Below are 25,082 nucleotides of genomic sequence, written 5' to 3' on the forward strand. Positions count from 1 at the left end.
TATAATATTCATATAAAATTTGGATAGTTGAGAACAGGAAAATAAGTTATGCTTTCTTTGATTGGGTTTCTTAGAGGCCAAAATATAATTTTAAATTTAATTAGAGTTTTAAAAACAGCTTATAACTTAAAAAAATTAATTAATTTTAAAAACACTAATATAATTATAAAATAAAATAAATCTCAAATAAGGTCTATATTTCTAACATCATGACTTTTAAAGGGAAAATGAATTAACTCATGTCTTATTTGGCTAAAAAATTAAAAACCTTATTTTAATATAAATCAAACCATTTTCTTTGACTAAAATAACTTATAATAATATTTAAAAAAAATTAATAAGAAAGCCAGTCAAATATTATTTATCTAAAAATTTGAAGGCAATTCTTCAATAATTATAAAGAGAAAAAAAATCATAAATTTATTACATTGCTCATTAATTAAGAAAATTACATTAAAATCCAAAATATCCATTTAAATGTGAATCATTTGAAAGGAATGATAGGATAAATATATTTGAGTCGATAAAAAAAAAGGAAAAGAAAAAGTGAAGTAAAATACAAAGTAACGAGATTCAAATACAAAACAATGAGATTGATTGTATATACCAAGTACAAAACAATGAGATCGAGTTGTATAAGTGGTATGACCGGATCCATTTTACCCACGAAAGAATACAAATTGCTTTTCCTCCTACATAGGATGTACCGAAACTATGTGGAGTACTGCAAAAACAAGAAGCAAGAACAAGAGAAAAAACCGATTCTTCGCCAGCCAAGTCTGTGGGCAATTTGGCATCAAACACTAACAACATTTTTACAAACAATCACCATTATCAGGGTCCAGTTAATAGGTCTGGAGGAGAGTCTTGTTGTTGGTCACGAAGATCAATGCTGGTCATGATGTTGGCAGCCTGGTAGGAGGATGGTGTGTCTGCTTCCGCAACAGGCAGGCAGTGATCTGACTGGCCTGCAGTGTTGGTAAAGTGGGGATGTGCCGCCGAGGGAGTGTTTACTGGCGAATCACCTGGGCTTCCACCCAGAGTTCTAGTAGGACCGTGTTCTGGCTTCCCCTCATTCTTCTTCTTCTGAGCATTCAAATGCCACTTCCTCAGGGCCTTGGATGTTTGCTCGTCAAAGATAGCCCTCTTCATGGTTGATCCCATCTGAATAAAAAAAAAAAGAAGAAGTACATAGCCATGCATTAGCTCTTGATATGTGTGGAAAATGCATCCAAACACTAGCTATGTTTGGATGTTTCCTTTGTATTTATTTTCCTCACCATCCAAACATGATAAAATCTTTTTTTATTTTAGTACTTAAACCAAATCCAGTGGGAGGAAAATACTGAGGAAAAGAAAAGGGAATAAAATGTAAAAGAAATTTTAAAAATTTTGCTCTTGTTAGACTGTTTATGGACAAGGAAAGGAAAAAAAACTCATACTGTTAAGGAATACACTTTTCCCAAACTTTTTTGAAAGGAAATGAAAGAGAAAAATCTTTTAACATTTCCCCACTTTTTTCCTTACACAAGAAAACAATTTTCCTTGATCTATTTTTCTCCATTCTTAATACCTTTTAGGAACCAAACATAACTTCACTAGCGCGGCATTACCTGGGTGACAAGCGCATATAGAGGAAGTGTGATGTAGCTGCACATGATTTGGACTCCAACCCTGCCCAATCAAAGTTTTTTCATTAAATTAGTTCTTCATATTTATTGTCAATAAAATATGAACTTCAAGAACTACTTCTACCTTGAACATTCAGATATCTTGCAAGGAAACAAACTAAAGCAATGGTGACGAAATCAGAGTAGTATTGACTGAATTTTTCATTTGATGATTTATAAGCTTTCCTTTTCCTTTTTATTTTTTATATTTTGTTCTTTGAAGGTTGAATGTACAAGTTTTAGTAGAAGTAGTTCTTTATGCCTACTTGGAAATCACCACTTACCCAATAGCAACCCTGAGAATTATAAGATCGAAATCACTATGAAAGCAAGACTTCAACCCAAACTCATACTGCAGCAGGAGAAAGTATTCAAAACACTAGCACTGAAAATCAAAACAATGATAAAGAACAAAGGAAAGCAGGGCATTACCCATATCCAAAAGAAATATGTTATCTCAAATGCATTCTGGACATGTAGAAGGAACAAGTTAGTTAGAAAAATTCTAGAAACCAGGCCATCAAAACATAAAGATATGTGATATTATATCTAAGCAGACACACATATAGGTGGCTCCTAATTCAGAGAATGTGCCAGCACCTCAGCCACTATTTATAATCATTCATATAAGAAAAGGCAGTTCAATACCAGAAACAGGGTGAAGTGAATGAGATAAAGAACTAGCTGTGGCCAACTGAACCAAAAATGTCTGTCAGAGACTTTCACAAGAGGAATCCCCTGGACGACAGCATGTTTTTCTTGAATTTCAAGAGCCATATTTGTTATGATTGCTTGAAGCTTTGTTCCAACTGCTAAGATTACCTTTAACCAGTTTGAAGGTTAGTGCTTTACCTTTTTTAAATCAAAAAGCATGTTAAATCCTAATTCTTTTACAGAGAGAACTTTCTTACAACTAGGGGAAATATGGAGATCCAAAACATAGCCTCCCATCCTGGAAAGAATGAAATAAATTCATTTGTAAATCATATTTGAATTTGAATGCTATGTATGTTATTGACATTGAGCATTCATAGGAAAAAACTAGAAACAAACCATGAACGTTAAGAAGCAGAAATACCACGACTGAAGCCCATAATACTGGACTGCCAACATCAATGATAAATTTAGTTGGGTGAATATTGAAAGAGATGTGGGTGCATGAAACTGCAAAGGCAAGGTTCACTACTCGGAGCCATAAGTAAAGAAGTACTTGAATGAGAGAGATTTTACCTGATTCCCACAACTACCTTGAAGTCATCTTCCAAGGATCTTTTGATGTACTTTTGGAAGTGGAACTTACTTCCAGGGGCTAAATGTACCTATACAACAACTTAATTAATAGTAAGATTTAAAACACAATATTGGAAAATTTTCAGTGAAGAAACTCACAGTGACAAATCCATGGCGCATGGTCAAGTAGTCAGCTTTTCGAACAGATCTGAAGAATTGCCGAAAGAAACATACCTGCACAAGTAGATTTTGGAGCTTCTTGCGTTATATGGTTGGGATAATGCTTTCTGGAACTGAGATTCATTAATCCATACGAGAAATTGGATTCATGAACTACGGCACAAGGAAGAGTTTGTATTTTGTGCATTGATGAAATGACTACAGGAAATAGTCAAGAATCTGGCTGCAATGAAGTATTTCAAAGACTAATTTTTTTCCAAACCAAAAAAATGAAGCAGATCAACTTTTTTAAAAAGAAATTAGTTAATTCACTATCATGTTTTCATTTTTATTGCACCAAATTCATCATGAAAAAAAAAATTCAAAAACTGAAGTTATTGACATCTTTCTTACAACAACAAACAGGAACGGTGTTTTAGTCCAGAAACTGCTGTGATCCCTCACAAAAGAGGTCTCATGAGTAAGCCTGAATCTTGCAGCATCTGCATCATAAGCACATCGAAGATTTTACAGTAAGCAAATGTAACAATTCAACAGCACTGGAAATTCCATGCTGGGTAACTGCAAACTTCATGGTAAAAATGAACAATGAGAAACCGTTATCATCCAACAAAATACCATTGTCATACTCAGTCTCCCTTTCCCACTCCTTCCATGCACGAGTCTGCATAAAAGAACTGTTGGTGAACAACAAGGTACAAGATCAAGGCCAGATATAAACTGAATACCAGGGTAGGAGACTGTCAAAACAACAGGGCATGCCTCCTCCATCATTGAGTGGGAGACAAATCACCACATGCCACTTTCATCCTGATACTCCATTTATAGATGGCATTATGGCCAGTCTTAACAAAAAAAAGAAGGAAACGATCCCAAATTCGTACTTACCTTCAATCTTCCCAGTGCCATTGTTATTGCACTGTATATTACATGGAACACTGCTAAAAAGAATATGAAGATGTGTAACTGATGTAATCCATGTGTAGATATAAGTGGCACATGTCCCTGTTAATAAGGATTGTATTAGTGATGACCTTGGAAGGGTCAATTTGCATAAAATCATTTCATATCATAACTTGTATTGGGACCTTTTTTAAAGCCTTTTGCTTGGAAGTACTTGTATTTCCATGTAGTCATTCTCAACTCATACGGCTAAAGAATATGTCATTCAATTGTTTCTAAGAGTCATTCCTTACCTTTATTTTTTAAAAGTTTCAATGGTTCAGCACTACAATCTTTTTGCTTCCACTCTCAACAAAAGCATCTTGGAAACAAAGTAGATTAAATTTGAACATAGGGTTTTCTCCCTTAGGTGTCAAACCACCCTGACACCCTTCATCATGTACTTTAAGAACCAAGATAGGTCTTCATGAGTTCCTGCTAAAATCTCATTCTCACACAATTTCTTTTTGCTTTGTTTTACATCCAAGCTCAAGAGGATGTCACATTGTGCAGGGAATCCCAGCCTGAAAAATGCCGGAAATCTTCTATATTTTTAGTCCATGCCCAAGTAATTAGAAATGCAAAGAATTCTAAAATAAAGTTAAAAATAGGGGAAAAGGCCTCCATTATCAGTAATGGCATCTTAGCTTGGAAATTGTCACAAGTTTATCCAAAGGATGAGTTTCCAAATACTTTCCAGTAAACTCTGGTGAAGTCACTAGTCCATGGCTTCATTGTATATCCATCCCAGCCCCTTAAACTCTAGTGAAGCCAGCCAACCCAAAATCATTAAATCTATGTTGGATCAGGCCTGTGAATCATTTCCTTACTGACTCCATAATTCTTGGTTTTTTTGCATATTTACTCTTATCAATGAACATCAAGTCCTTAGCAAGAATTGTGAGAATATAATTTTTCTTCATAAAAAGAGTGCAGGGAGGAACCAAAATTGTAATTTGAGGTAGGCAGCAAGGTAAGCAGGCCAAATTCAAGATTAAAATGAACAGCTTAACAAGAAACACATACCTCCTTGCACACCACACCTTCACTCTCCACTGATAAAAATCTATGCTCATTCCACAGAAGTTTTCTGTGATGTTCTCCTTCAGCTGGCTCAGGCTTATGCTCTGCTTCATGATGGGCTTGGCCTCCAGACGGGCATGGTAACATCGTATCAGCAAGGTCAGAGGGAATACAGATTTTGGAAATGTAGTTTTGCCCAAATGTCAAGAGTAGAGAAATGAATCCTAGAATCATAAGTTCTGCAAAATTTATCCAGGAGGAGGAAGATTGTCACTAGAAAAACCAAAAACAAAAGAACTATACAAGATACAACTTTTTTTTTTGAAAAAGAAGAAGCTCTCACCGCCTTTAACTTTCTCAAGAGCTTCATACAGAGCTTTCTTGCGCCTTCTTTGAAATAACTGAAATGAAACAAAGAACAAAACTGATTATACGAGAACAAATGGTGGAATATGAAAGGCCCTTTGCTGGGTTTTGGGTGTACGGACAACATGAAGTTGGGGTTCACATAAAGTCAGCAGTAAATTAAAAACAAAAACAAAAATGGAACTCTGGGAGACCTAGCTTTCCAAATTCTGATCTTCCAAACACCATTTTCTTTTCTACTAACAAAAAATCAGAACCCCTTGCATATTCCAATCATATATCAGATGCCCACTCACCCAAATTGCCCTGAAACGGGGGAAAAGACCAAACCCTTGTGACAATCAAATGGAAAAACTTAATGGGTTTTTCTTCAACCAGCCAAACTAGGGAATCCAATTTTTTCTCTCTACATTTTCATTCCAAGAAAATAAATAAATAAAAACCTGTAAAATTGGAAAAGGGAAATTCAAATAGGCCAAGGTGAACTGAGAAAACGAAAAACAAAGTTGTTTTTGAAATTTGCGCATTACCTCACCAACCAAATGAAGAACTTTTTCCAATATTATAGAAATTAAAATGATAACTGCACAAACTGTAGCCACTGCCCATGTGGGTGTCTGATCAAGCTCCCTAGAATTCCCTTCTCCTTCTCCCATTGTTCAAAACCTTCAAGAAAAAACTCCTTCACAAACAAGCCACCAATTCACCAACAAATCTACCTCTGTACCCAGGAATTTTCCTCAATACAAAGGGCATTTATCTTAAATTGTCGAAACAAAGAGAGCAAAATGCTGTAGATGGAGAGCTTCAGAGAGGTGAAGGGTCATGGTTTCTGAGAATGAAGAACCATTGTGTGTGGGGGGCGAGTGTGTTTTGGTTTGAGCGGTTCGATGGATTCTCATTGTAACGGTAACGAACCGGAGATGTACGGAGAGGAAGTGGAGGCTTGAGGCTATAATAATTGCCCCTCCTTAAGGCATTTAATTTTGTAATTGCCATTGGTGAACCGGTTGACGAGAGTGTTCATAGGAGATTCGGTTAAATGTGGTCAAAATACAGCCATACAAAAACAAAAAAAAAACCAAATTTAAATTTTTTGAAATTAATATTTAATAAAATCAAAATTTTGACAACGCCAAATTGTTTTCACCTTTTCCATTTTTCAAGTTTTTTTTTAGAAAATAAAATTTAAAAAAAAATCATTCAAACATTTTCTCAAACTTGATTTATGTTTCCTTTGAAAATAAAAATAGAAAATTATTATTTTTTTATTTTTATTTTTAAAAAAGAAGTTTAAAATCAAACTAGTATTGAGTAGAAAAAACTACATTTAAAATGCAAAATTAAAAATACTAATATGGAAAAAAAGATTAATGAATATTAACTTTAAATCCTTACAAATATTAAATAAAAACAGGGAAAATAGTATTAATGAATGTTAAATATTAAATCAATGAATTAAAGTGTATAGAAAATTATTATATTAATGAATGTTGAATTAAAAATTGAAACAAGATGACCAAAAAAAAGATTAATGAATATTAAAATCAATGCATGGGGCAAAAAAGGTCAAAAACAAAGAAGCTCGCTGTTGGTGGGGAGCGAATCCGGGTCATGTGACAGGTGAGAATACTCACCAGTCACCACTATGCTATAAGCCTATAACGACCCAATCATTATTTATAAGTGTTGAATTTAAAATTAATATTACATAAAACCAAGATGAAAAAATAATAATAAAAAGCGCCGTTGCCGGGGATCGAACCCGGGTCACCCGCGTGACAGGCGGGAATACTCACCACTATACTACAACGACTTGATTGAAAATATGTTATTAATTTATTACATTTAATCTCTAATCATGTTATTTACTATAACATGCCACCTAGCAGATCCAATGGGTGTGAGAGAATGAAAATTTCGTACCAAAGCCCCACCCATGCCATACCAATCCCTCTAGTATCAGACTTGGACCTGATTTCTAAGCTCAAGCAATAAAGCTTAAAAAAAAAATTTCCATAACATCTTACATAAAATAAGATTGAAATACTTGTAAAAGAATTTTTTTTTTTTTAAATGTTTGCTGTAATAACTATTAAGCCAACTTTTTATTTGCAAACAAAATCATATATGGTTTGACTTAAGCCTGAAATTGGGTTAGAATTATTAAATTCCAGGACCCCATCCCTGCCCCGTTCACATGCCTAGAATGGAGTTTCTTAGGAAGAAAAACGCAGAATGGTCATGGAAGATAGATATTATCAGTATGATCAGTAGCTACAAGCCTACAAGTGTTAAAATGAGAAAAACCATCAAACATTAGTGTCTGGGTTAGTACTCAGAAGGGTGCAACTCTGGCATATAGTCATCTAAGAGCTGCACAAAACAAGGAAAAGAACAGAAGTGGAAATGAAAGAAGATTCTGGCTCTAACTCTACATATCCGGGAAAAATGAATAGGCTTCCCCGTTCAAGTGCTCAAGGCAATCTGGAAGAGAACTGGGTTTGCTGGGAATCACTTGGAACAAAGACAGGAAGTTGGCCACCCCTCTGGGATCTCCCCTGCTGATAGTAATTTGAGGTTGAAGTTCTCTCCATGCTGGCAGAGCGAAAACCCGGGTTTCTTGCCCCTCTTGTTGATTGTTCATTCATGAGAGGACCACCAAAGAATATAGATTGACCTGAATATGTGAGCTCTGTTCTGGGAACCTGAGCAGCACCGCCAGCAGTGCTGGAAGATGAGGAGACAAAGCGCCCGGCTTCTTGATCCCAAAATACCGAAGATCTTGAGTTATCTCCAGCACCGAAGTAGTTTTTCGTCATGGGGATTTGTGCTAGATTATCACGAACAGCAGCAGCAGCGCTTTCATTCACATCACTTGCTCTTGCTGACCAAGGAGATTGGCCCGCTGATGACTGATATATGGGGTTGAAGTGATCTTTGTTTGATGCCCGCAGCTCCATTGGAGATGGGGAGATGGTGGCGCCGATAGGACTGCTAATGTTACTAAAGCTGTGAGCACATGTATCAAGATCTTCTCCGCTAGCACGACTGGGAGGATATGAGCTCTTGGAAGGAGACAACCTTGACGTCCCTACTCGAGAATTTCTGGCTTGGAATCGTTGATTGGTACTGATTGGACTGCTTCTGCCACTCGTATCGCCACTGGATAGATGATCAGCATCATATTGATGGTGTTGAGAGCTTAATGGTCTTAGGACAGATGACGATGCTCTAGCCTTAGCAGCTGCTTTAATCGCCTCATTAGAATCCAATTTTGCAAGCTTCCATGCACTGATTCGGACCGGACGTTGAGGTAATCTTTTCCCCTTGTCATGTGGTTGTATGGCATCTGGGTCTACTGTGGATGGAAGCCGTCCAGGCTCAAGATGTGGGATTATTTCATCCTGCTTGTTAGATAAAATAAAAGGACAATCAATAGCAATCTCAAGTGAAGAAACAATAAGAAGTATGACCACTTCCATTGTTAGATATTTATTGAAGAATAAAGGCTCATGCAATCTTTTAATGGCAGTTTTGACAAATTAAATAAACTAAACGGGTGTTTTGTTTCCAAAATTGGAAACATTAAAGACTTTCAAGGTTGGAGTGTTCTTTTAGTTAGTGCATGTGTCCAACTGCTTGTGGTTCTACAATTAAAGTTGGTAGTACCTGGTGATCCATGAAGATTCTGGGAGGAGTACACCAAGCACCTTTGTACTGCAAGCTCATTCCAAGAGAACTTCTTCCACTCATAGCTGTCACAGCAGAGCTGGTTGGAGAAGATGGCATACTTTGCTGCTCTCCTCCATCTACAGATGGTCCAGGAGGTTCACTCTGGGTTCTCATGGCAACAACATACTCATAGGTTGTGATACCCTGCAGAAAAAGAGCATAATTTTTCATGTTTCAGATATTTAAAATAGTTTGGAGGGGGAGAGATAGACAGCAGCATTTCAGGAATGCACCTTTCGCATCAGAATCATGTGGAAAAAGAATAGTTCCCCCAAAGGGACTGTGGCCAGCAATGAAACAGCTGTACAAAGGGCCTGAAATGAAAGAAAGCTGAATGATAAATGCCATGTAAGTGATTTTACTATTGCACCAAAACTAGAATGTTCACCTGGCTAACTGCGAATTCTTTTCCTTTCCTCTTACAATTCAAGAATCCTATAGCCAAATTTTATTACTTTTCATGTGTGTGTGTGTCTCAGAGAGTTGTTTGAAGAGGCTAAGTTGGACCTAGATGATATGCAAGAGCTATGTGAATTTCTGATTATCATAATGAACAACAGAACATATACCAGAGATTCCATTTACCAATAAAGGAAATGTACTCATATACAAAAACATACAAGAAAAGATCATAAGGTAAATAAGGCAGGTTCGTACCACTATAGTAGCAAAGGGGGGCCGGGAAAATCCAACTCCAAGCCTTTCAACTATCTGATTTTCTGTATCCTTCCTGTCAACAAAGCATCTAACGAGGACGGCAACACCAACCCCAAACTCAACGATGAGCTGGCACACACATGAAGCATGAATGCAGACACAAAATTCAACTTCAGCTGGGGCTGGCGGAACCCCGATTTAAAAATAAATTGAAGCTTAATCCAATGAAAATGAGAAGGACCCAACTTACCCAGACAAGGCTCACTGCCATAAGGCACACGAACGTGATATAATTTTTCCTCCCCACACAATTATTTAACCACTGCACAATAGAGGCAGCTAATACTTGTCATGACAAAACTGATATTAATACATAAATGGAGGAAAGCTCAGCCTGTTCCGTAAACATAATTGCCAATTATAAACTGAATATTCAGATCTGCCACATTGTCATAGTCATTGGATCTATTTACTGAGCCAATTATAAACTGATATTTACTGAATATTTACTGAGAACTCCTAAATTAAATTTCAATCATACAACATGATTGCAATCTAAGCAAAATATACCCCTTTATAGGCCTGTCCTTTCTAACCAACCCAAGAAATTAAAGGTCTTGAACAATTAGATCTTACACGACAATGATGATCAAACCCATCGACACATTTGTCACAACTTCTGCAATGTTTGCTGAATTTGCGTACCTACAGAGGAACAAAATCAACATTCTTGAATGATCTTCTTTATTTTAAGCCAAAATCTGACCACTGAATTCAAGGTTTTAACAAAGACTGCACTGAAATTTAAATGGAATGGAAACAAGTTCTTATTTGTATAACAAAATTCCATATCACCATGGAACAGAAAACAATAGAGGGGCTAAATATGGTTCTACAGAAAAAAATAATTGTAAACTGTTCATATACAAGATGTCTACAAGACTAACTAATATGTTAGTTTAATTGTTTTAGATAGAAAAACATTATCCTATTATTCAGAGCAGAGGTGAAAGACGAGACATTACACTGTTTCTTCAAGTCTTATCTTATTTTTAAAGGCCTAAAATTTTATTCTAAATTCATCCTGACATACAGTTTCTTGCAACTACTTTTTTTTTTCTTTATAGGCAAACAGATATATAGATTAAGAGTGCCTAACAAATATCCATGCATGTGGCCATTACAAATGTCAAATACTGTGGAAGTAACAATCCTGTACCTCAGCATTGCACAATGTACAGAACAGTGCATCTTCCTCCCCAGATTGTTGCTTCAGAAGATCATCATCTTTGCGGCAGTCTTCCTTTATGACAAATCCACAAAAGAATCCTCCAAGTTTGGAACAACAACTTGAACCACGCCTGTCTGATTTTTCTCCATTTTTCAATCCAATCTTGCTGGGTTCTTCAATAGAAGATGCATTCCCTGATCGATCACCATGAAGTTTTTATAAAAACAAATACAAAGTACAGAAGCCTGAACTCATGAGTCTCTACACCATGAAGCTTTTATGTAATGACACAAAGAGAAGTAGCATAAGATAATGACTGTACACTCAGCTTACAATGCCTTCTTCCAGAAGCAAACAAATGAGGGCTATCCTTGGATTAGTCTTGGGGATGAGCAAAGGTCTAGATCTCTGCCTCTGCCATCCCAGTGGCAAAATTTCAGAGAGGCAGTAGTAATCTAGAAGAACTCCCAGTTGAAAAATTGGACTTCATCTGATAAGTCTAACCACCTATTTGTCAACATCGATCTCATTTAATTAATGGACCAGTTGCATAAATATGCATCATAATCACCTAATCAGGTTGATTTTTGGTCCAGGCTCCTTAAGGTATCCATCAAATGGAGGTCCTACACTCTCTGAAGTTGTTTTCATAAGCACATATATATGATAGGAAAATCACTCACCAGGAAGATCTGTGTCATTATGCGATCTATAGGTTGATGTCTTGTCACCTTCAATCAGAATTCCAGGATCAGCAGGGTCAATAGCTGTGCATCTAACATAAAGTATAAATACAGAAAGCGCCTGAAAGTAGAAATTTGAACAATAATAAATAAGGCGGATAAAAGAGAAACTTTGAAAAAGTTAATAAGAAAACTAAGGCCCAAGTGTATTTACCAAGAAAGAATAAACACTGATTGCCACATATTCATAGATATCCTTCCCAAGGAAGGGAGCAAAAAAGGCATAAAATGCGACAGATAGCAAGAAAAAGACTGTTATAGCCACAACCTACACATTGAAAAAAGTGGGTGAGTACACAAGCACAAAAAACTAATAAAAGGCAGGATATTATCCCAATGAATAAAGAGAATGATCGCATATGCTCCCAAAAGATTAATCCTATAGCCACCAACAATAACCTCTGCCCCTTAAAATGCAGTTGTAATTAAGAATTTTCCATAGGACACACTAAGAAGAAAGTGGAAAAAAAATTTTTTAAAAAAAAAGACCTTTTCAAGTGTTTCTTTTCTAGGAAAGACACTGATTAATGTGAAAAATAAAATTTATGGGAAGACACAATAAATCTGCATAAAAACATTAACGGAATTTTGCCAAATAATCATCTGGCAATGGACAGTGGAGGGTCATTGCTTGTCCAGATATCGAGCTTAAATCTAGAATTCACAAAGCACAGATGGAATTCAATGTTATAGCCCTGGATGCCACTAATTACAACAACCCGCACATGATCTACACTCAGTTATTCCAAATTGACTTCATCAACAAGTAAAGATGGACTTCTCTATAAGGCAATGGGCTTTTAAGAAACAAAATAACTAGGAGTTCATAATTGTAGATTCAGATCAAGTGATTTTACTTGAAAATTGGGTGCGTATTCTGCAAGATACCCTTTTTCAACAAACACAAAGGTTTGCACCCTCTTTAAGAAATAAGATGTCAATTCCAAATATACTTGTCATCAAATGAACTTTTTCATCAATTTAACATAAATGACTAACTTCTCTAACATGAAAAGTTCCTTGGTTCATCATAATCATCAAACAGACTTCTAAGAAACTCAAACAAGAAACAAAAAAAAAAAACACAGCAACAAAACAACAAAAAACCAATCTGCGGCATTAACTGCAGAAGAAATACCAAAACCCCAACAATCAAAAAACAAGAAAATGCACATTTTTATAAACCAAAACAAAAGGAATAGAAACAAACACACGTTCACCGAACCCACAGTGATTTAAGATGTAAACAAGATTAACCTAGCAACAAAAATCCATATCATTTAGAATCAAAAGCCCATCCACAAAACTTGCATTTCCAACGAAAATTTGAACAAACAGTAACAATGTACCTGAAACGTGTGAGCAGGGAGTTCCCATCCATGACGCCTGGCCATGTTCAAGAACTGAGTCCAAACGCGTGAATCAGCAGCATCTACAGCCCAAGAACAACACAAAAATCCAAAAAACAACTAGTTCTAACTAAGCCCACGACCCAAATCTGCGCCAGAATCTCAGAACTACTGGTTCAGACCTGACCAGTTCCTTTTTTTCTCTCTCTTCATATGATGAAAAACCCAAACCCCTTAAGGGTTTTTGTGAGATTTTGATCTCGACTCAGATGCTGAAAACCAGTTTTAAGATGACCCATTAACTTAATTTCTTCAGTTCTAGGGTTTGTGTAGCTCGATTCATCAATGGAGAAGCCATTGAAGAGCTTAAAAATGTTGATAACGTGGCCCAAAACGCAGCGTTTTGATCAACAAAGAGTAGTGCAAAAAGTGATAACTGTAGCAGCCGGCAGCCAGCGGATGCTTAGATCACTTAGTTGTTACTTTATTCTATTTACACCCTGGGTCCCTCACAAACATTAAATTGCAATAATAGGTGTCCAAAAATAAACATAATCACAAATATCCTATCTTGAAAGGACTTGATTGATACAATCACGGTCTTTCCTGTATCGTAAAGCGGCAATATAACAAATCTGGACCATCCCCATCGAATCCGAAACGTTTCCTGCGGGACATCACTTGATTTGGACCGTCCAGCGGAAATATCAATTTGGTCCCTGTAAAGTTTACCAAACGCCTCAAAAAAATTTGAAATTTCACAAACCCGAGAAAGGATCACCCTCGAAAAGGAAGCAGTATTAAGGATCACCTTTTTACAGAAAGGCCCCTTAACAATTGATAAATTTGTCTTTTGGCCTGAGATATAGATGTACGGAGGTTTGTGGCAAATGATTCGTGTGGGAAATAGGTTTCTCTTTTTAATTTTATTGATACAGTAAAAAATTTACTAAATAAAAGATTTTTTGAAAATAAATTAAAATATTTTAGACAAAGTTGTTAATGTTTTTGAAAAATTTATTTTGAAAATATATTATCTTGATTCTCATATTAAGTACTTTCATTTTAAGCTATAATTTTTTTAATAAAATTATTCAAATTAAATATAAGAGTTCGTGGACAATAATTTTAAAAACCGTTTTTAAATTAAAAAATATTTTTGAAAAAACCTCATATGTTTAATAAAATTTAAGAAATATTTTTTAAGCATTTAATAAGTAAATTATAATATTAAAAAATAATTTATAATGTTTTACGAAAAAAATATTTAATAAATAATTTTTTTCAAAATGCTTTTCAGAAAAACATTTCTATTAAAAATGTTTGGAATAAAAACACTCTTACACACTTTAAATAAAATTTGTCATGAATAATATTTGTTTTTAGTTTTGATTAATAATTGAAGCAAGCTGTAAAATCATAACCTTCGTGTATCATTATAAATATTTTTTAAAAGTAAAATAGCTTTCTAAATAAATTAAAATATGATTCATAACTTCAATAAGAAGTAATCTTTTTTTTCTTTTTTTGTATGGATTCTTTTAATATAGAAGTCTAAATATATCCACATACTCATAAAAAATAAAATAAAATAAAAATCAAAACCTAATTATATAATAAGGGTTTTGAGTTGTGGGATGGTTTGGTGAAGTGAGCTGCCCAAAGCATTAAACAATTGAGAAGGCCCTACTGATTTGTTCAACAAGTACTTAGAATTTTGATTTTTGTCCAAAGGGGTGTGTTGTTTTATTGCAAGTGCTTCCCTAATCATTTTTCTATAATCTTTTTATAATGGAGACGAAACATGGACCCCTTTGATTTCTGACTTTAAATATTGGCCCATTATCCCACTTGGAATCTTTTAATATTTCTTTCTTCCTAAGAAAGTGCACAACACTCCTCCTTAAATTTAAAAAATCAAAATCATCCTTTGCATGCATGTAAAGACAAGATTGAGTGGGCTTCCCCTTTTTTTGCTTTTTTCTTTTACTTTTTTTTTTTAGCTTTTTTTAGCCTTCTTTTTGTTAGTAATTGGAAATCTGTGCTTAGTGATGACACGTGTCCCAAATATGGAACATTGTCTGGATATGCGTAGTCAAATCCGAGCCACTGAAGAGAAGATAAAACAAAAGAGGAAAATGAGGTCTAAAGAAATATAAGGTATTTCAGTGGAAATAAATAGGATTTGTATGCTATGACAAGAGATGTCTAAAATCATGGTGAAACAATATTCTTAGAATATATTTAGTGGTGTTTTTAGAAAACACACAAAGAAAAATGTGATATTTGATAAAATTTTGAAAAATCATTTATAATATTTTTTAAAAAAATATTTGATAAGTCATTATCTTAAAAACATTTTTCACTAAAAACATTTCAAATAAAATCAAAATGCGATTGAAAGTGATTTTATAAAATATTTTTAATAATTATAACACTTATTAAGTATTAGAAATATTAAAAATGTGTTTGATAGTAATCTTAAGAAGTATTTTTCGCGTTCTTAATATTTGAAAAATAAAAATTTTCAAATATTAAAATGCACTTTAAAAGTATTTTTTAGAATCACTATTAAATACATTCCTAATCTCAAACACAATCTTAAGTTAAAATATGAATAAATAAAAAATTTTCTATATGGAAATGACAATCGAAAAATCAATGTAATTTGATCAAAATCGATCAAATTAATTATACTTACAATAATTATAAAGATTGATGTTGTTTAAAAATTTACAATAATTATAAAGATTGATGTAGTTTAAAAATTTTGAAAATCAATTTTTTTTAATTGTGTTTAACAATGATTTTAAAAAATATTTTTTATTTTTGTTAACACTTAAAAAATAAAAAATTTCTAACATTAAAAAGGTTTTAAAAGTGCTTTTTAAAAACAGTAATCCAATTATACTTATTTACATCCTAATGATGATTCATGTTTCATTTGAAAAGGTAAGTATAAAAACCCGGGTCTTTTTTATCCTTTATTTTTCTAAAGGCCATGTGAAATCACATTTCCCCTTTCCCTTCCCTCATCTTTTCCTTTCTTTTCCCCATCTTTCCCCTTCCTTTCTCCCGTCTTTTCCCTTCCTCGACATGATTTCTCATCCCCATTTCATCTCCACCCCGGCTGTCCACTTCCATTTACAGGGAAAAGAGAAAACAAAAAGAAACCAAAAAAAAGGGAGTGCATGATGGTTTTTATGGTGCTCCCATTTCTTCATTTTCTTTTCAATTTTTTTTTTCCCAAATATGAGAAGAAAAAAAAAAAGGGAAAATCACTACAAAGAGAAGAAAATGATCGAAAGGACGTACAAGGTGGAGATCAAATTAGGGTTTTGTAAAGTAAAACCCTCCTCGCCAATTCCAAACAAAAATGAATAGAAACATTGGTTCAAACAATAACAATTAAATATAATTTTCTTCTAACCGAATCCATAAATTCAAGAACATATTCAAAAAAAATTATAATCAACAATCGAAATGGTTTGCAAAATCCGATAATTATTTTCTTAATTAATTATACAACAATTAAGATGGATACATATCATCCCTCCCTGAAACTTCATAGATATATATAACTATACAAACCACTCATCAAACTAGACTTGAACGCATTTTCTAAGCCTTAGAGAAGGAAAAGTCAATACTATGTGACTCTGCATTTCTGTCGAGATGATCATTTTCTTTTGATTGATGATGCCCATGACGAGAAGAACCCTCCATGTCCGAGAGATCAGTGTCAGATTGGTATGATTTCGGGGAAGTGGGAGCACTTTCCACTTCATTTGTACTAGACCTATACTTGTGGTTGCGTAGTAAATGCAAGGGTGAAGAGCCATGGCTTGGTGTGTTTTCTCCACCTAGACTCCCAGGAGCAATATCTCCCCCTGCTTCTCTCAACTTCTTCCTCTCCTTTGCAGCCTTCTGCCATTTCTTAAGGGCCTGTGCGGTTTGCTCCTCAAAGATTGATTTCTTCATGTGAGAACCCATCTGCAGAGAGGTGCACATTTGGTCATTGTAATTTTTAGGCTATCAATTTGAATGAAAAGATTAGGGAAATGTCTCGAAAACAGTTCTTCTGTTTCTACAAACAAAATTTTGTTTGGGAATCCAAACACGAAACATGATCTTTCTACCATGTTCTCATGAATTATCAGGAATACTCACTTGTGTTACCAAGGCATAGAGAGGGAAGGTGATGTAGCTGCAGAGGATTTGAAGGGCAACTCCACAGAAAAGTCTCACCAAAATCTCAGCCAAGTTTTCATGGAAGCATGACTTGATCCCATATTCATACTGCAATTACAAAATAGAAAGATGTCCATAAATGAACTAATTGATAGAAAACCAGAGATGTCATAAAGGGCTTGAGATCACTCACAGTTATCCATAGGAAGAAAGACATTTGAAATGCATTCTGTACAAAAATGTTAGGAGTCAGTGACAGTCTTACAAAGAATACTATCCCTAGAAATTTTTCTTAAACATAAAATATTATTTTTACATAAATTATAATAAAGTTATTACTAGGCACCATCTCAAACAAGACTTACATAATTCAAGTTTATAAAAATAATAAATTAATTTGGATTCCGAAAAGCCGATCCAAACCGGGTTTAAGTACAATTTAGTGGCTATTTTATTTAATTTACTTATACTAATCAAGCCACTAAACTTCACCTGGAAAAGGATGAAATGAATCAAAAGGAGAACCCAGTGAGGCCGATTAAACCAGAAAAACTTGTTGTTTGGCTCCACAATTGGGGCCCCTTTAACAACAGTGGTTCTATCTTGGATTTCTTCTGCCATCTCCATGATAATCAGTTCAAGCTTGGTGCCCACTACAAGAAGTATCTGCATAAGTAAATACAAAATAAAAATTAATTCAAACAACCTTATACTCTGTTTGGCAGTGGTTCTCTTAAAAGTTTTTATTTGATGTTGAAAGGCTTGGAGGCCACTTTTATCAAAACACATGTTTACAAAAAAATCAATTAAATTTTTTGAAGTGCTCTGCTATCCAAACAGAGCGGACATTTTTTAGATTGAATGTGTTTAAATATGTATTTCTTACCGTGACTGGCACTATTTGCATCCATGAGAGGGTGTACCATTCTGCAAAAATGAGGTTGAAAACACAGAATTAGGACAGAGATCTACCATGATGTATGTGTGGGTATCTGAAAAGAGAGAGAGTGTAATTTACTGTAAACATTTAGAAGCATGAAGATGATGGCAAAAATCCACAATGGTATACTGCAAATTTCAACCAAAATAAAAATGTTAGTACATATATACATATGAATAAATTAGTAGGATCTTTCCCATTATCGAAAAATAACAAAATTGTGCTTTCATAGTTTTAAAAGTCGCACTTTAAGAGCACCTAGGCTCAAAGCCTAACCATTCCCTAATTATAACGCTTTATTTGCCAAGACGTACGTCTTATTGAATAGACGTCCTTTATCCACTTTACTCTTTCTTTTTAAATATTTTTATTCTTGAAATTTTCAATTATATATTCAAACTCGTATAATTTCATTATTTTTTTATTGTATGCTTTTCTTAAATATTTGGAATCTTAAAAAAAAAAAAATTGAATCATATTTTATAAGGTTGATATGCATCTCATGTCACATTTCACTTCACTAGACATATGTCTTGTATTGCGCATTACACCTAAGTTATAGGAAATTTTTATGCCTTTTAAAACTATAATATGATTTTGATAACTTAAAAATTAACTTGATGTTTCTTTTATTAAGTAGTAATACTGATGCAATGAGTTTTTTTGGTATCAAGGTCTAGTCCCATGTATATAAAGTTAAGAAATATTTAATTAAAAATGATGAAATAATTTTCAAATTGGAAATCTAATCATTCCTGTATGTTTTTATAAAAAAGTAATTCATTTTTTTATATAAATGTCATTTTTCATTTTAAATATTTACATATAGGTTTTAAAATAAAAAGTTATTTTTACAAGAAAATAATACGGGCATTTTTTTATCCAAATGGGGCCAAAAAAAAGTGAGAGGTCAAATTTCAAAAATTGGGTTTTGAAAAACCCTTTTAATCAAATTACCCTAAAGTTAATTTATTTTTCTCATTTTTAATACATATAAAATATGAAATAATTTATTGTAAAAATAAATTATAAAATTTATAATATTGTAATTATTTTGAATGTAATTAATTTTTTTAAAGTTTTTGTTTTGTTTATAACGATGAGATGTCTATTTCCATCCTTAGTATTGGGTGGTCTGTTACCTTTTTCTTCAGTAATACCAATAGAATAATGATTAGGCAAGTGGAATGAGATAAAAAGGTGAAAAGTGAAAACAATGAAGAAAGAGAGAGACCTAATACCCACAACCACTTTGAAATCATCTTCCATGGATCTCTTTATGTATTTGTGGAAGTTGAATTTGCTGTTTGGAGCTAGATGTGCCTGCATTTGTTAGAAATCATGTTACATTCCAAATACACCATATACTATACTCTAAAAAAGTATTTTTAAAAACAACTTTTCAGAATAATTTTTAAAAATTATTTTTCATAATTTTTATATTTTACAACAAAAGTCTATTTTAACTTATCTCTTATGTTTTAAAAATAATTTTTATAGCCAGTGTTTTATTTTTAATAATGTTTCATATTTTTATAATTTTTTTTTAAATAGCTATCAACAAGTGAAAATAACTAAAAGAAGTTATTTGAAAGAACCTTAGACTTTGTTTGATAATTATTTGTTAAAATATGTTTAAAAATTAGTTTTTGAAAACTGTTTTTAAAAACTATTTTATCATATTTTGTAAAATAAAAGTCTCTTTGAGAATTTGAAATGTTTTTAACTTATTTTTTATATTTTTAAATATATTTTAAAAATAATTTTATATCTAGTTCTTTATTTTTAATCATTATAATTATTTTTTAAAACAACTTTTTAAAAAACAGGTGAAAACAACTAAAATATGTTTTCTAAAAACATTATTTAAAAAATAAAAAATAAAAATAGTTGTCTAACTATTAAACGTCCCATTTTTTTATTTTGGAGAAAAAAAAATTATTCTTGAAACAATTGCCAAATAAGTCTTTTTTTTAAAAAATAAAAAAAAAAAAATATTTTATATTATAATTATTAAAAAGTGTTTTGTTTTTCAAACAACACATAACTAATATAAAAAATAGTTATCAAACACCTTTTACATATGGAATACTACTTTTTTCAAATATAAAGCCTATTTTAAACTTCTCATGCCATTATATTTTATTTTATGTTTTATAATTATAGTCTAAAATGTTTTTATAAAAAATATATGTTTTTTATTTTTAAAATAAAATTTTATTTGCCACGTCATATTTGCAGAAATATAAAATATTCCTTCTATATAAAAATATACATAATTCAAATAAATATGATTTGATAATTATATTGAAAATCGTAAAAGTATGATATATTTATGATTGATAATAATTTATTTCCTGGCTGAAAAATAAAGAAGTCCGCTTACATTAATAAATCCACGACGCATTGTTGTGTAGTCCACCTTTGTCACTGAGGCAAAGAATTGCCTGAAGAATGCCACCTGGCAAATTTGGAAATAATATGAATAATAAAAATCCTGGAAATTAAAATTATACAGGCCCAAGCCCATATTTGGATTGATTCAATTGAATGGGCCTATTTTTAGGCCTGGTCAGACAAACAAGCATGGACCCTGTCGCCTTACAATCCATCTAATCCCAGGTGCTCTGGAGAAGCCAGCGTGGCGCCTCACGAAGGAAGTCTGATGGGTGAACCTGAATCTCGCTGGATCTGGAAGAACAAGATAAAAGCCCAGCCCATCAAATATTTAGAAGTCCAAGTTAAAATGATAATTTATCGTTTAACATATATAAAATTTAAAATTTTATTTTTCATCAAAAAAATTATAAAAGTACATAATATTTATTTATTTATAAATTTTATTTATTATATATATTTTTAACATTTTTAAAGTAGAAAATGAGAAAAAAAAAAAAAAGAATCTAAAAGTTAATTTTTTTTAAAGATGGGGATGGGAACAAGTTTAGAAGTCAAGATCACACGGTCCTGAACCATCCCCCTTCACATCCTTGAATTCAAACACGATGGAAGTTAATAGAATGAAAAGATTACCATTTGTGAATTCATATTCCAAGGAAGATGTCTCCGATTCCCAAGACTTCCATTTCTTCATCTGATCAAAACGCACAAGAAAAGCATCAAATCCAATCATAACGTATTCTTGGCCCAGCTCCAAGTTACAGTGGGCTTTTATTGGGCCAGGCCCTTCCAAAACTTGCATGGGCTTCCGAATGCCCTCAGTAAGAGCTAGACTTTGGGCTAAGATAACGTGGACTTACCTTGGCCTGGGCCAAAGCCATGGTCATGACGCTGTAAAGCACATGGAAAACTGCCAGCATAAATATAAATATATGCAGTTGGTGCACTCCCGTTTGCGAAATCAATGGTATTTTACCCTAATTTACACAAAAATAACCGTTGTTAAACTACCCAAGTAACCAAAAAATCTAAGTTGATGGTATCATCTTAACAAACTCCCTCAACATTTTCAAATCTCTCTGCTGTGAAAAGAATTGCAGTCTCAAATATGGAGTCAACGTAATAAAAATCGTGGTGGTGACTTACAGATTTGGAGCAATAGTCACCTCCAGCCTGGGCGGCCAAAACTCTACGCAATATCATTTCTTCAGCATATGATAATAACTTTCTCCTGTCATCTCCTCCGTCTTCGCCGTCGTCGCCGTCGTCACCACCGTATCCGCCGTCGTCCTTATAACCACCCTTGCATGGAAGCATGGTGCTTCCCAGTTCAGCAGGGATGCATATCTTGGCAATGAATCTAGTACCGATGGTGAGTAGCAATGAAATAAAGCCTAGTAGCATCAACTCTGTGTATCCAAAAACAATAAAAATTAATCACTGAGGTGCTTTTAGCACCAAAGAGTAAGTAAAGGTATGTTTGACAAGTTGTAGAAAATGGTTTCTAAGAATAATCCTTCAAAAAAACAGTTTTCTATTCACTTTTTAGAACAATTTAGAAATTTAAATATAAAAAATATTTTTCTAGATTTATATATTCATTATGAACATTTATTCATATATATTTATAAATATATGGGATAGGTTTTTTTTTTGCTACAATCCCGTCCCATCTCTAATGGGATGGATTTAAAATTTAAATAAATGGGTTAAAAATAAATTTGAATTTTTTTTTTTAACCCAAGACGGGTTTAATGCGGATTTGAGTATTATCTTGTCATGTCCCGATTATGTATCAAATTAATTTTTAATTTCCTATTTTTAATAAAATGATAATAAGAGTAAATTATTTTCAATAAAATAAATTATAAAAAATTATAATATTCTAATTATTTATAAACTATATTTATTTTAATGTAATTACAAATTTTAAAAATTAATCTTTTAAAAAAAATTAAAATTTAAGAAAAATAAAATTAAACATGAAGGGTTAGTATAAAAAATTCACATACTTGCCTTATTTGATTTTTTTTAATGAAATATAGATGAAAATTATTTTAAATAAACAAGATGAGGTTAGGATAAGGGCATCTTGTTCCCTCCATTGTTATCCTGATATAAATACATGCTTTTTAATTATTTCTTAAAATACTCTAAAAGGATAATTGAAAATATCTTAAATTTATTCCAAAAAAAGTAATATGTTTTTTGATCTTCTTTTTTTTTATATATATAAAAAAAGGTTGCAGTTCATGAGAATAATGTTTTAAACAAGAATAATATTTGAGAATGAATTTGAAATATTTTTTTCAGAACTTTTTTGAGTTCTATGCAAAATAATTTAAATTAGGAAGAAAAGCTGGAATAAAAAAGAACGGGTTAAGAAAACTTTTGTTTAGAATCAGTTTTCAAATAAAATTTTTATTTTTAAAAATATTATTTTAGCTTCTTAAAAAGCTGAATTTTAAGAATTGTTTTTCAAAGAATTATCGTCCACATAAAGTTATTACGAATGAGAATGATAGAACCAACCAGCTTTTATTTTCTCCAGGGCTTCACTCATGGCCTTCTTCCGCTTTTTCTTAAACCACTGTCATCACAAACAATAATCAATCAAACCAGAATCAATCCTTTATGTTATATTTATTTGGCTAAAAATATTGAAAAAGAAATTACATTTTCAATCTAAAAGTTTTTGTATGGAAATTATTACTATTTTTTTCAAAAAGAAAAAAAAAGGCGTATTTAAAGTAATACTTAGATTTTTTATTTTTTAATATTTTTATACAAAGAAAAAATAAATTTAGAAAAAAGGTGTCAGAAAAATTTATTAGATTTAATTTTAACTTTTTTTTTAATTAAATTTAAATTTTATTTCACTCTCTTTTTTCTTCAAAAATTTCAAAAACCAAATATAGTCTTGGTTTTGATTTGGATCACCGAAAGTACCTCAAGAGAAACTGAAATCATTAGAAGTAAATCTATTTTATTTTGCTCGTTCCTTTTTGCCTCAAAAACTTTCAAGACTGAGATGACAAGCAACACTCTTACCTTTGCAAGAGACTCGATTCCATGTTCAATGAGTACAGACACTATCACAAAGACGGCGCACACCAGCGCCACAGCCCACGTCGGCGTTTCCTTCAGAGAGCGTTCGCCGGCAGCCGGAGCAGCCATGGTTTTCGATCAGTGGAGAAAAATCAAAAACCTTGATCTGGATCTGAGAGTATGAGATTAATGGAGTTTAAAGGTTAAAACTTAAAACAAAGGCGCGTAATGAATTGGAGGGCCCAGCACACGGTGTAAGGTTTTTGTCATGTGCTTAGTGTTTTTATGTGAGACGATGAGTATAGCTCAAGCATAAAATCAATGAGGCCGGCCTTGATTCCAGAAGTGAGCACAGGAGGCTGAATGCTGTTGAGAGGGTTGGTGGAAACTGGTTCTTACAAAGTATACAAATATTTTAAGAAATTTATTTTCTTAATTAATTGTTTGAGGTGTGAAAATATAGAATAGTGAGGATGAAATTAAAAAAGAGAAAGGGTTGGAAATTTGTAATATTTGACACTTTTTTTTCTTGTACTTTCTCACTTTGTTTTGTTTTGTAATAGTGTTTCGTCTTTTTATTTTTAATTGACATAGAATAAGTCATTTAGTAAAATAACTATAAAGGACCAAGGAAAATCGGGATAACTCAGTTGGTAGAATAGAAAATTGAAAATTCTCATGTTACCAATTCAAATCCATTGATGTTGATTTTTAAATATTTTTCAAGATCTTGACATATTCTAAAATGTTAATATAATTAATAATATATGTAATCATTTGATACCAAGTTCGGCAATGAAAACTACTTAAAAAAAATAAAAATAGAACAAAACAAAAACAAAAAATCATTCATGCCATGACCAAGTGGTCAAATAGTCGGTTCAGAGGGAAACATCCTCGTGATTTAATATGGTTTAAAATCATATAATTGGATTGTATGGGGTATTTTTTTTGTATATATTAATGTCACTAATAGAAATTTTTATTTTTATTTTCTTGGACGAATGTATGTGACTGTTTCTTCATTCTTGCTATTCTTTTAACATCAAATGGTTCAGTGGCATAGAAGACATCGAAACCTTCTTCGTCATTCTCTAGTTTAACGTGTTGGTTCCCTATGTTGTCCCTTCCTTCATTCTTCACCGATTGTTGAATTAAATTAAAAATAAAAAATAAAGTAGGACAAACAAGGGGGGAATGAAAGAAAGGGCAAACAACCCCTTAAGTTTTGGTTTGAGTTGAAAAAAAATTATGGAATATACTTTGAGTTTGTACTTAATGTTGTGTGTAAACTTTCTTTATATATAACAAAAAACCCCAAAAAACAGTTTTCTGTTATTTAGAATAAAAAAAATATTTTTTATAATTTTAAAAACA

The 25,082-nt window shown here is 32.7% G+C and overlaps 3 protein-coding genes and 1 non-coding gene across 4 annotated transcripts; all 4 read right to left on the minus strand.

Annotated features, from left to right (window-relative positions):
• Positions 1 to 572: 572 nt before the first annotated feature.
• On the minus strand, positions 573 to 6,324 carry LOC117906387 (MLO-like protein 9). Its single transcript, XM_034819389.1, has 15 exons — positions 5,942 to 6,324; positions 5,389 to 5,446; positions 5,049 to 5,284; positions 3,969 to 4,085; positions 3,699 to 3,744; positions 3,474 to 3,562; positions 3,060 to 3,134; positions 2,901 to 2,989; positions 2,724 to 2,773; positions 2,582 to 2,622; positions 2,319 to 2,492; positions 2,103 to 2,138; positions 1,955 to 2,022; positions 1,614 to 1,674; positions 573 to 1,164 (listed from the first exon to the last, which is right to left on the minus strand). The coding sequence occupies exons 1-15, from the start codon at positions 6,065 to 6,067 to the stop codon at positions 835 to 837; spliced, it is 1,596 nt and encodes a 531-aa protein (XP_034675280.1). The 5' UTR covers positions 6,068 to 6,324; the 3' UTR covers positions 573 to 834.
• An 831-nt stretch (positions 6,325 to 7,155) lies between these two features.
• On the minus strand, positions 7,156 to 7,227 carry TRNAD-GUC. The gene has a single exon. It is a non-coding gene; the product is annotated as a tRNA-Asp (tRNA).
• A 423-nt stretch (positions 7,228 to 7,650) lies between these two features.
• Positions 7,651 to 13,541, minus strand: LOC117907306 (protein S-acyltransferase 21). Its single transcript, XM_034820808.1, has 10 exons — positions 13,127 to 13,541; positions 11,932 to 12,045; positions 11,718 to 11,838; positions 11,023 to 11,228; positions 10,440 to 10,508; positions 10,054 to 10,125; positions 9,804 to 9,932; positions 9,380 to 9,460; positions 9,084 to 9,290; positions 7,651 to 8,818 (listed from the first exon to the last, which is right to left on the minus strand). The coding sequence occupies exons 1-10, from the start codon at positions 13,169 to 13,171 to the stop codon at positions 7,889 to 7,891; spliced, it is 1,974 nt and encodes a 657-aa protein (XP_034676699.1). The 5' UTR covers positions 13,172 to 13,541; the 3' UTR covers positions 7,651 to 7,888.
• A 3,032-nt stretch (positions 13,542 to 16,573) lies between these two features.
• Positions 16,574 to 23,863, minus strand: LOC117907577 (MLO protein homolog 1-like). Its single transcript, XM_034821165.1, has 14 exons — positions 23,709 to 23,863; positions 23,190 to 23,247; positions 21,804 to 22,066; positions 21,518 to 21,634; positions 21,291 to 21,351; positions 20,863 to 20,948; positions 20,644 to 20,718; positions 19,492 to 19,580; positions 18,336 to 18,385; positions 18,204 to 18,244; positions 17,810 to 17,983; positions 17,511 to 17,546; positions 17,297 to 17,425; positions 16,574 to 17,119 (listed from the first exon to the last, which is right to left on the minus strand). Exons 1-14 carry the CDS (start codon positions 23,832 to 23,834, stop codon positions 16,748 to 16,750), a joined length of 1,677 nt encoding a protein of 558 aa, XP_034677056.1. The 5' UTR covers positions 23,835 to 23,863; the 3' UTR covers positions 16,574 to 16,747.
• Between the last annotated feature and the right edge of the window lie 1,219 nt (positions 23,864 to 25,082).

This window comes from Vitis riparia, chromosome 18 (genome assembly GCF_004353265.1).
Source record: "Vitis riparia cultivar Riparia Gloire de Montpellier isolate 1030 chromosome 18, EGFV_Vit.rip_1.0, whole genome shotgun sequence".
Lineage (NCBI taxonomy): Eukaryota > Viridiplantae > Streptophyta > Magnoliopsida > Vitales > Vitaceae > Vitis > Vitis riparia.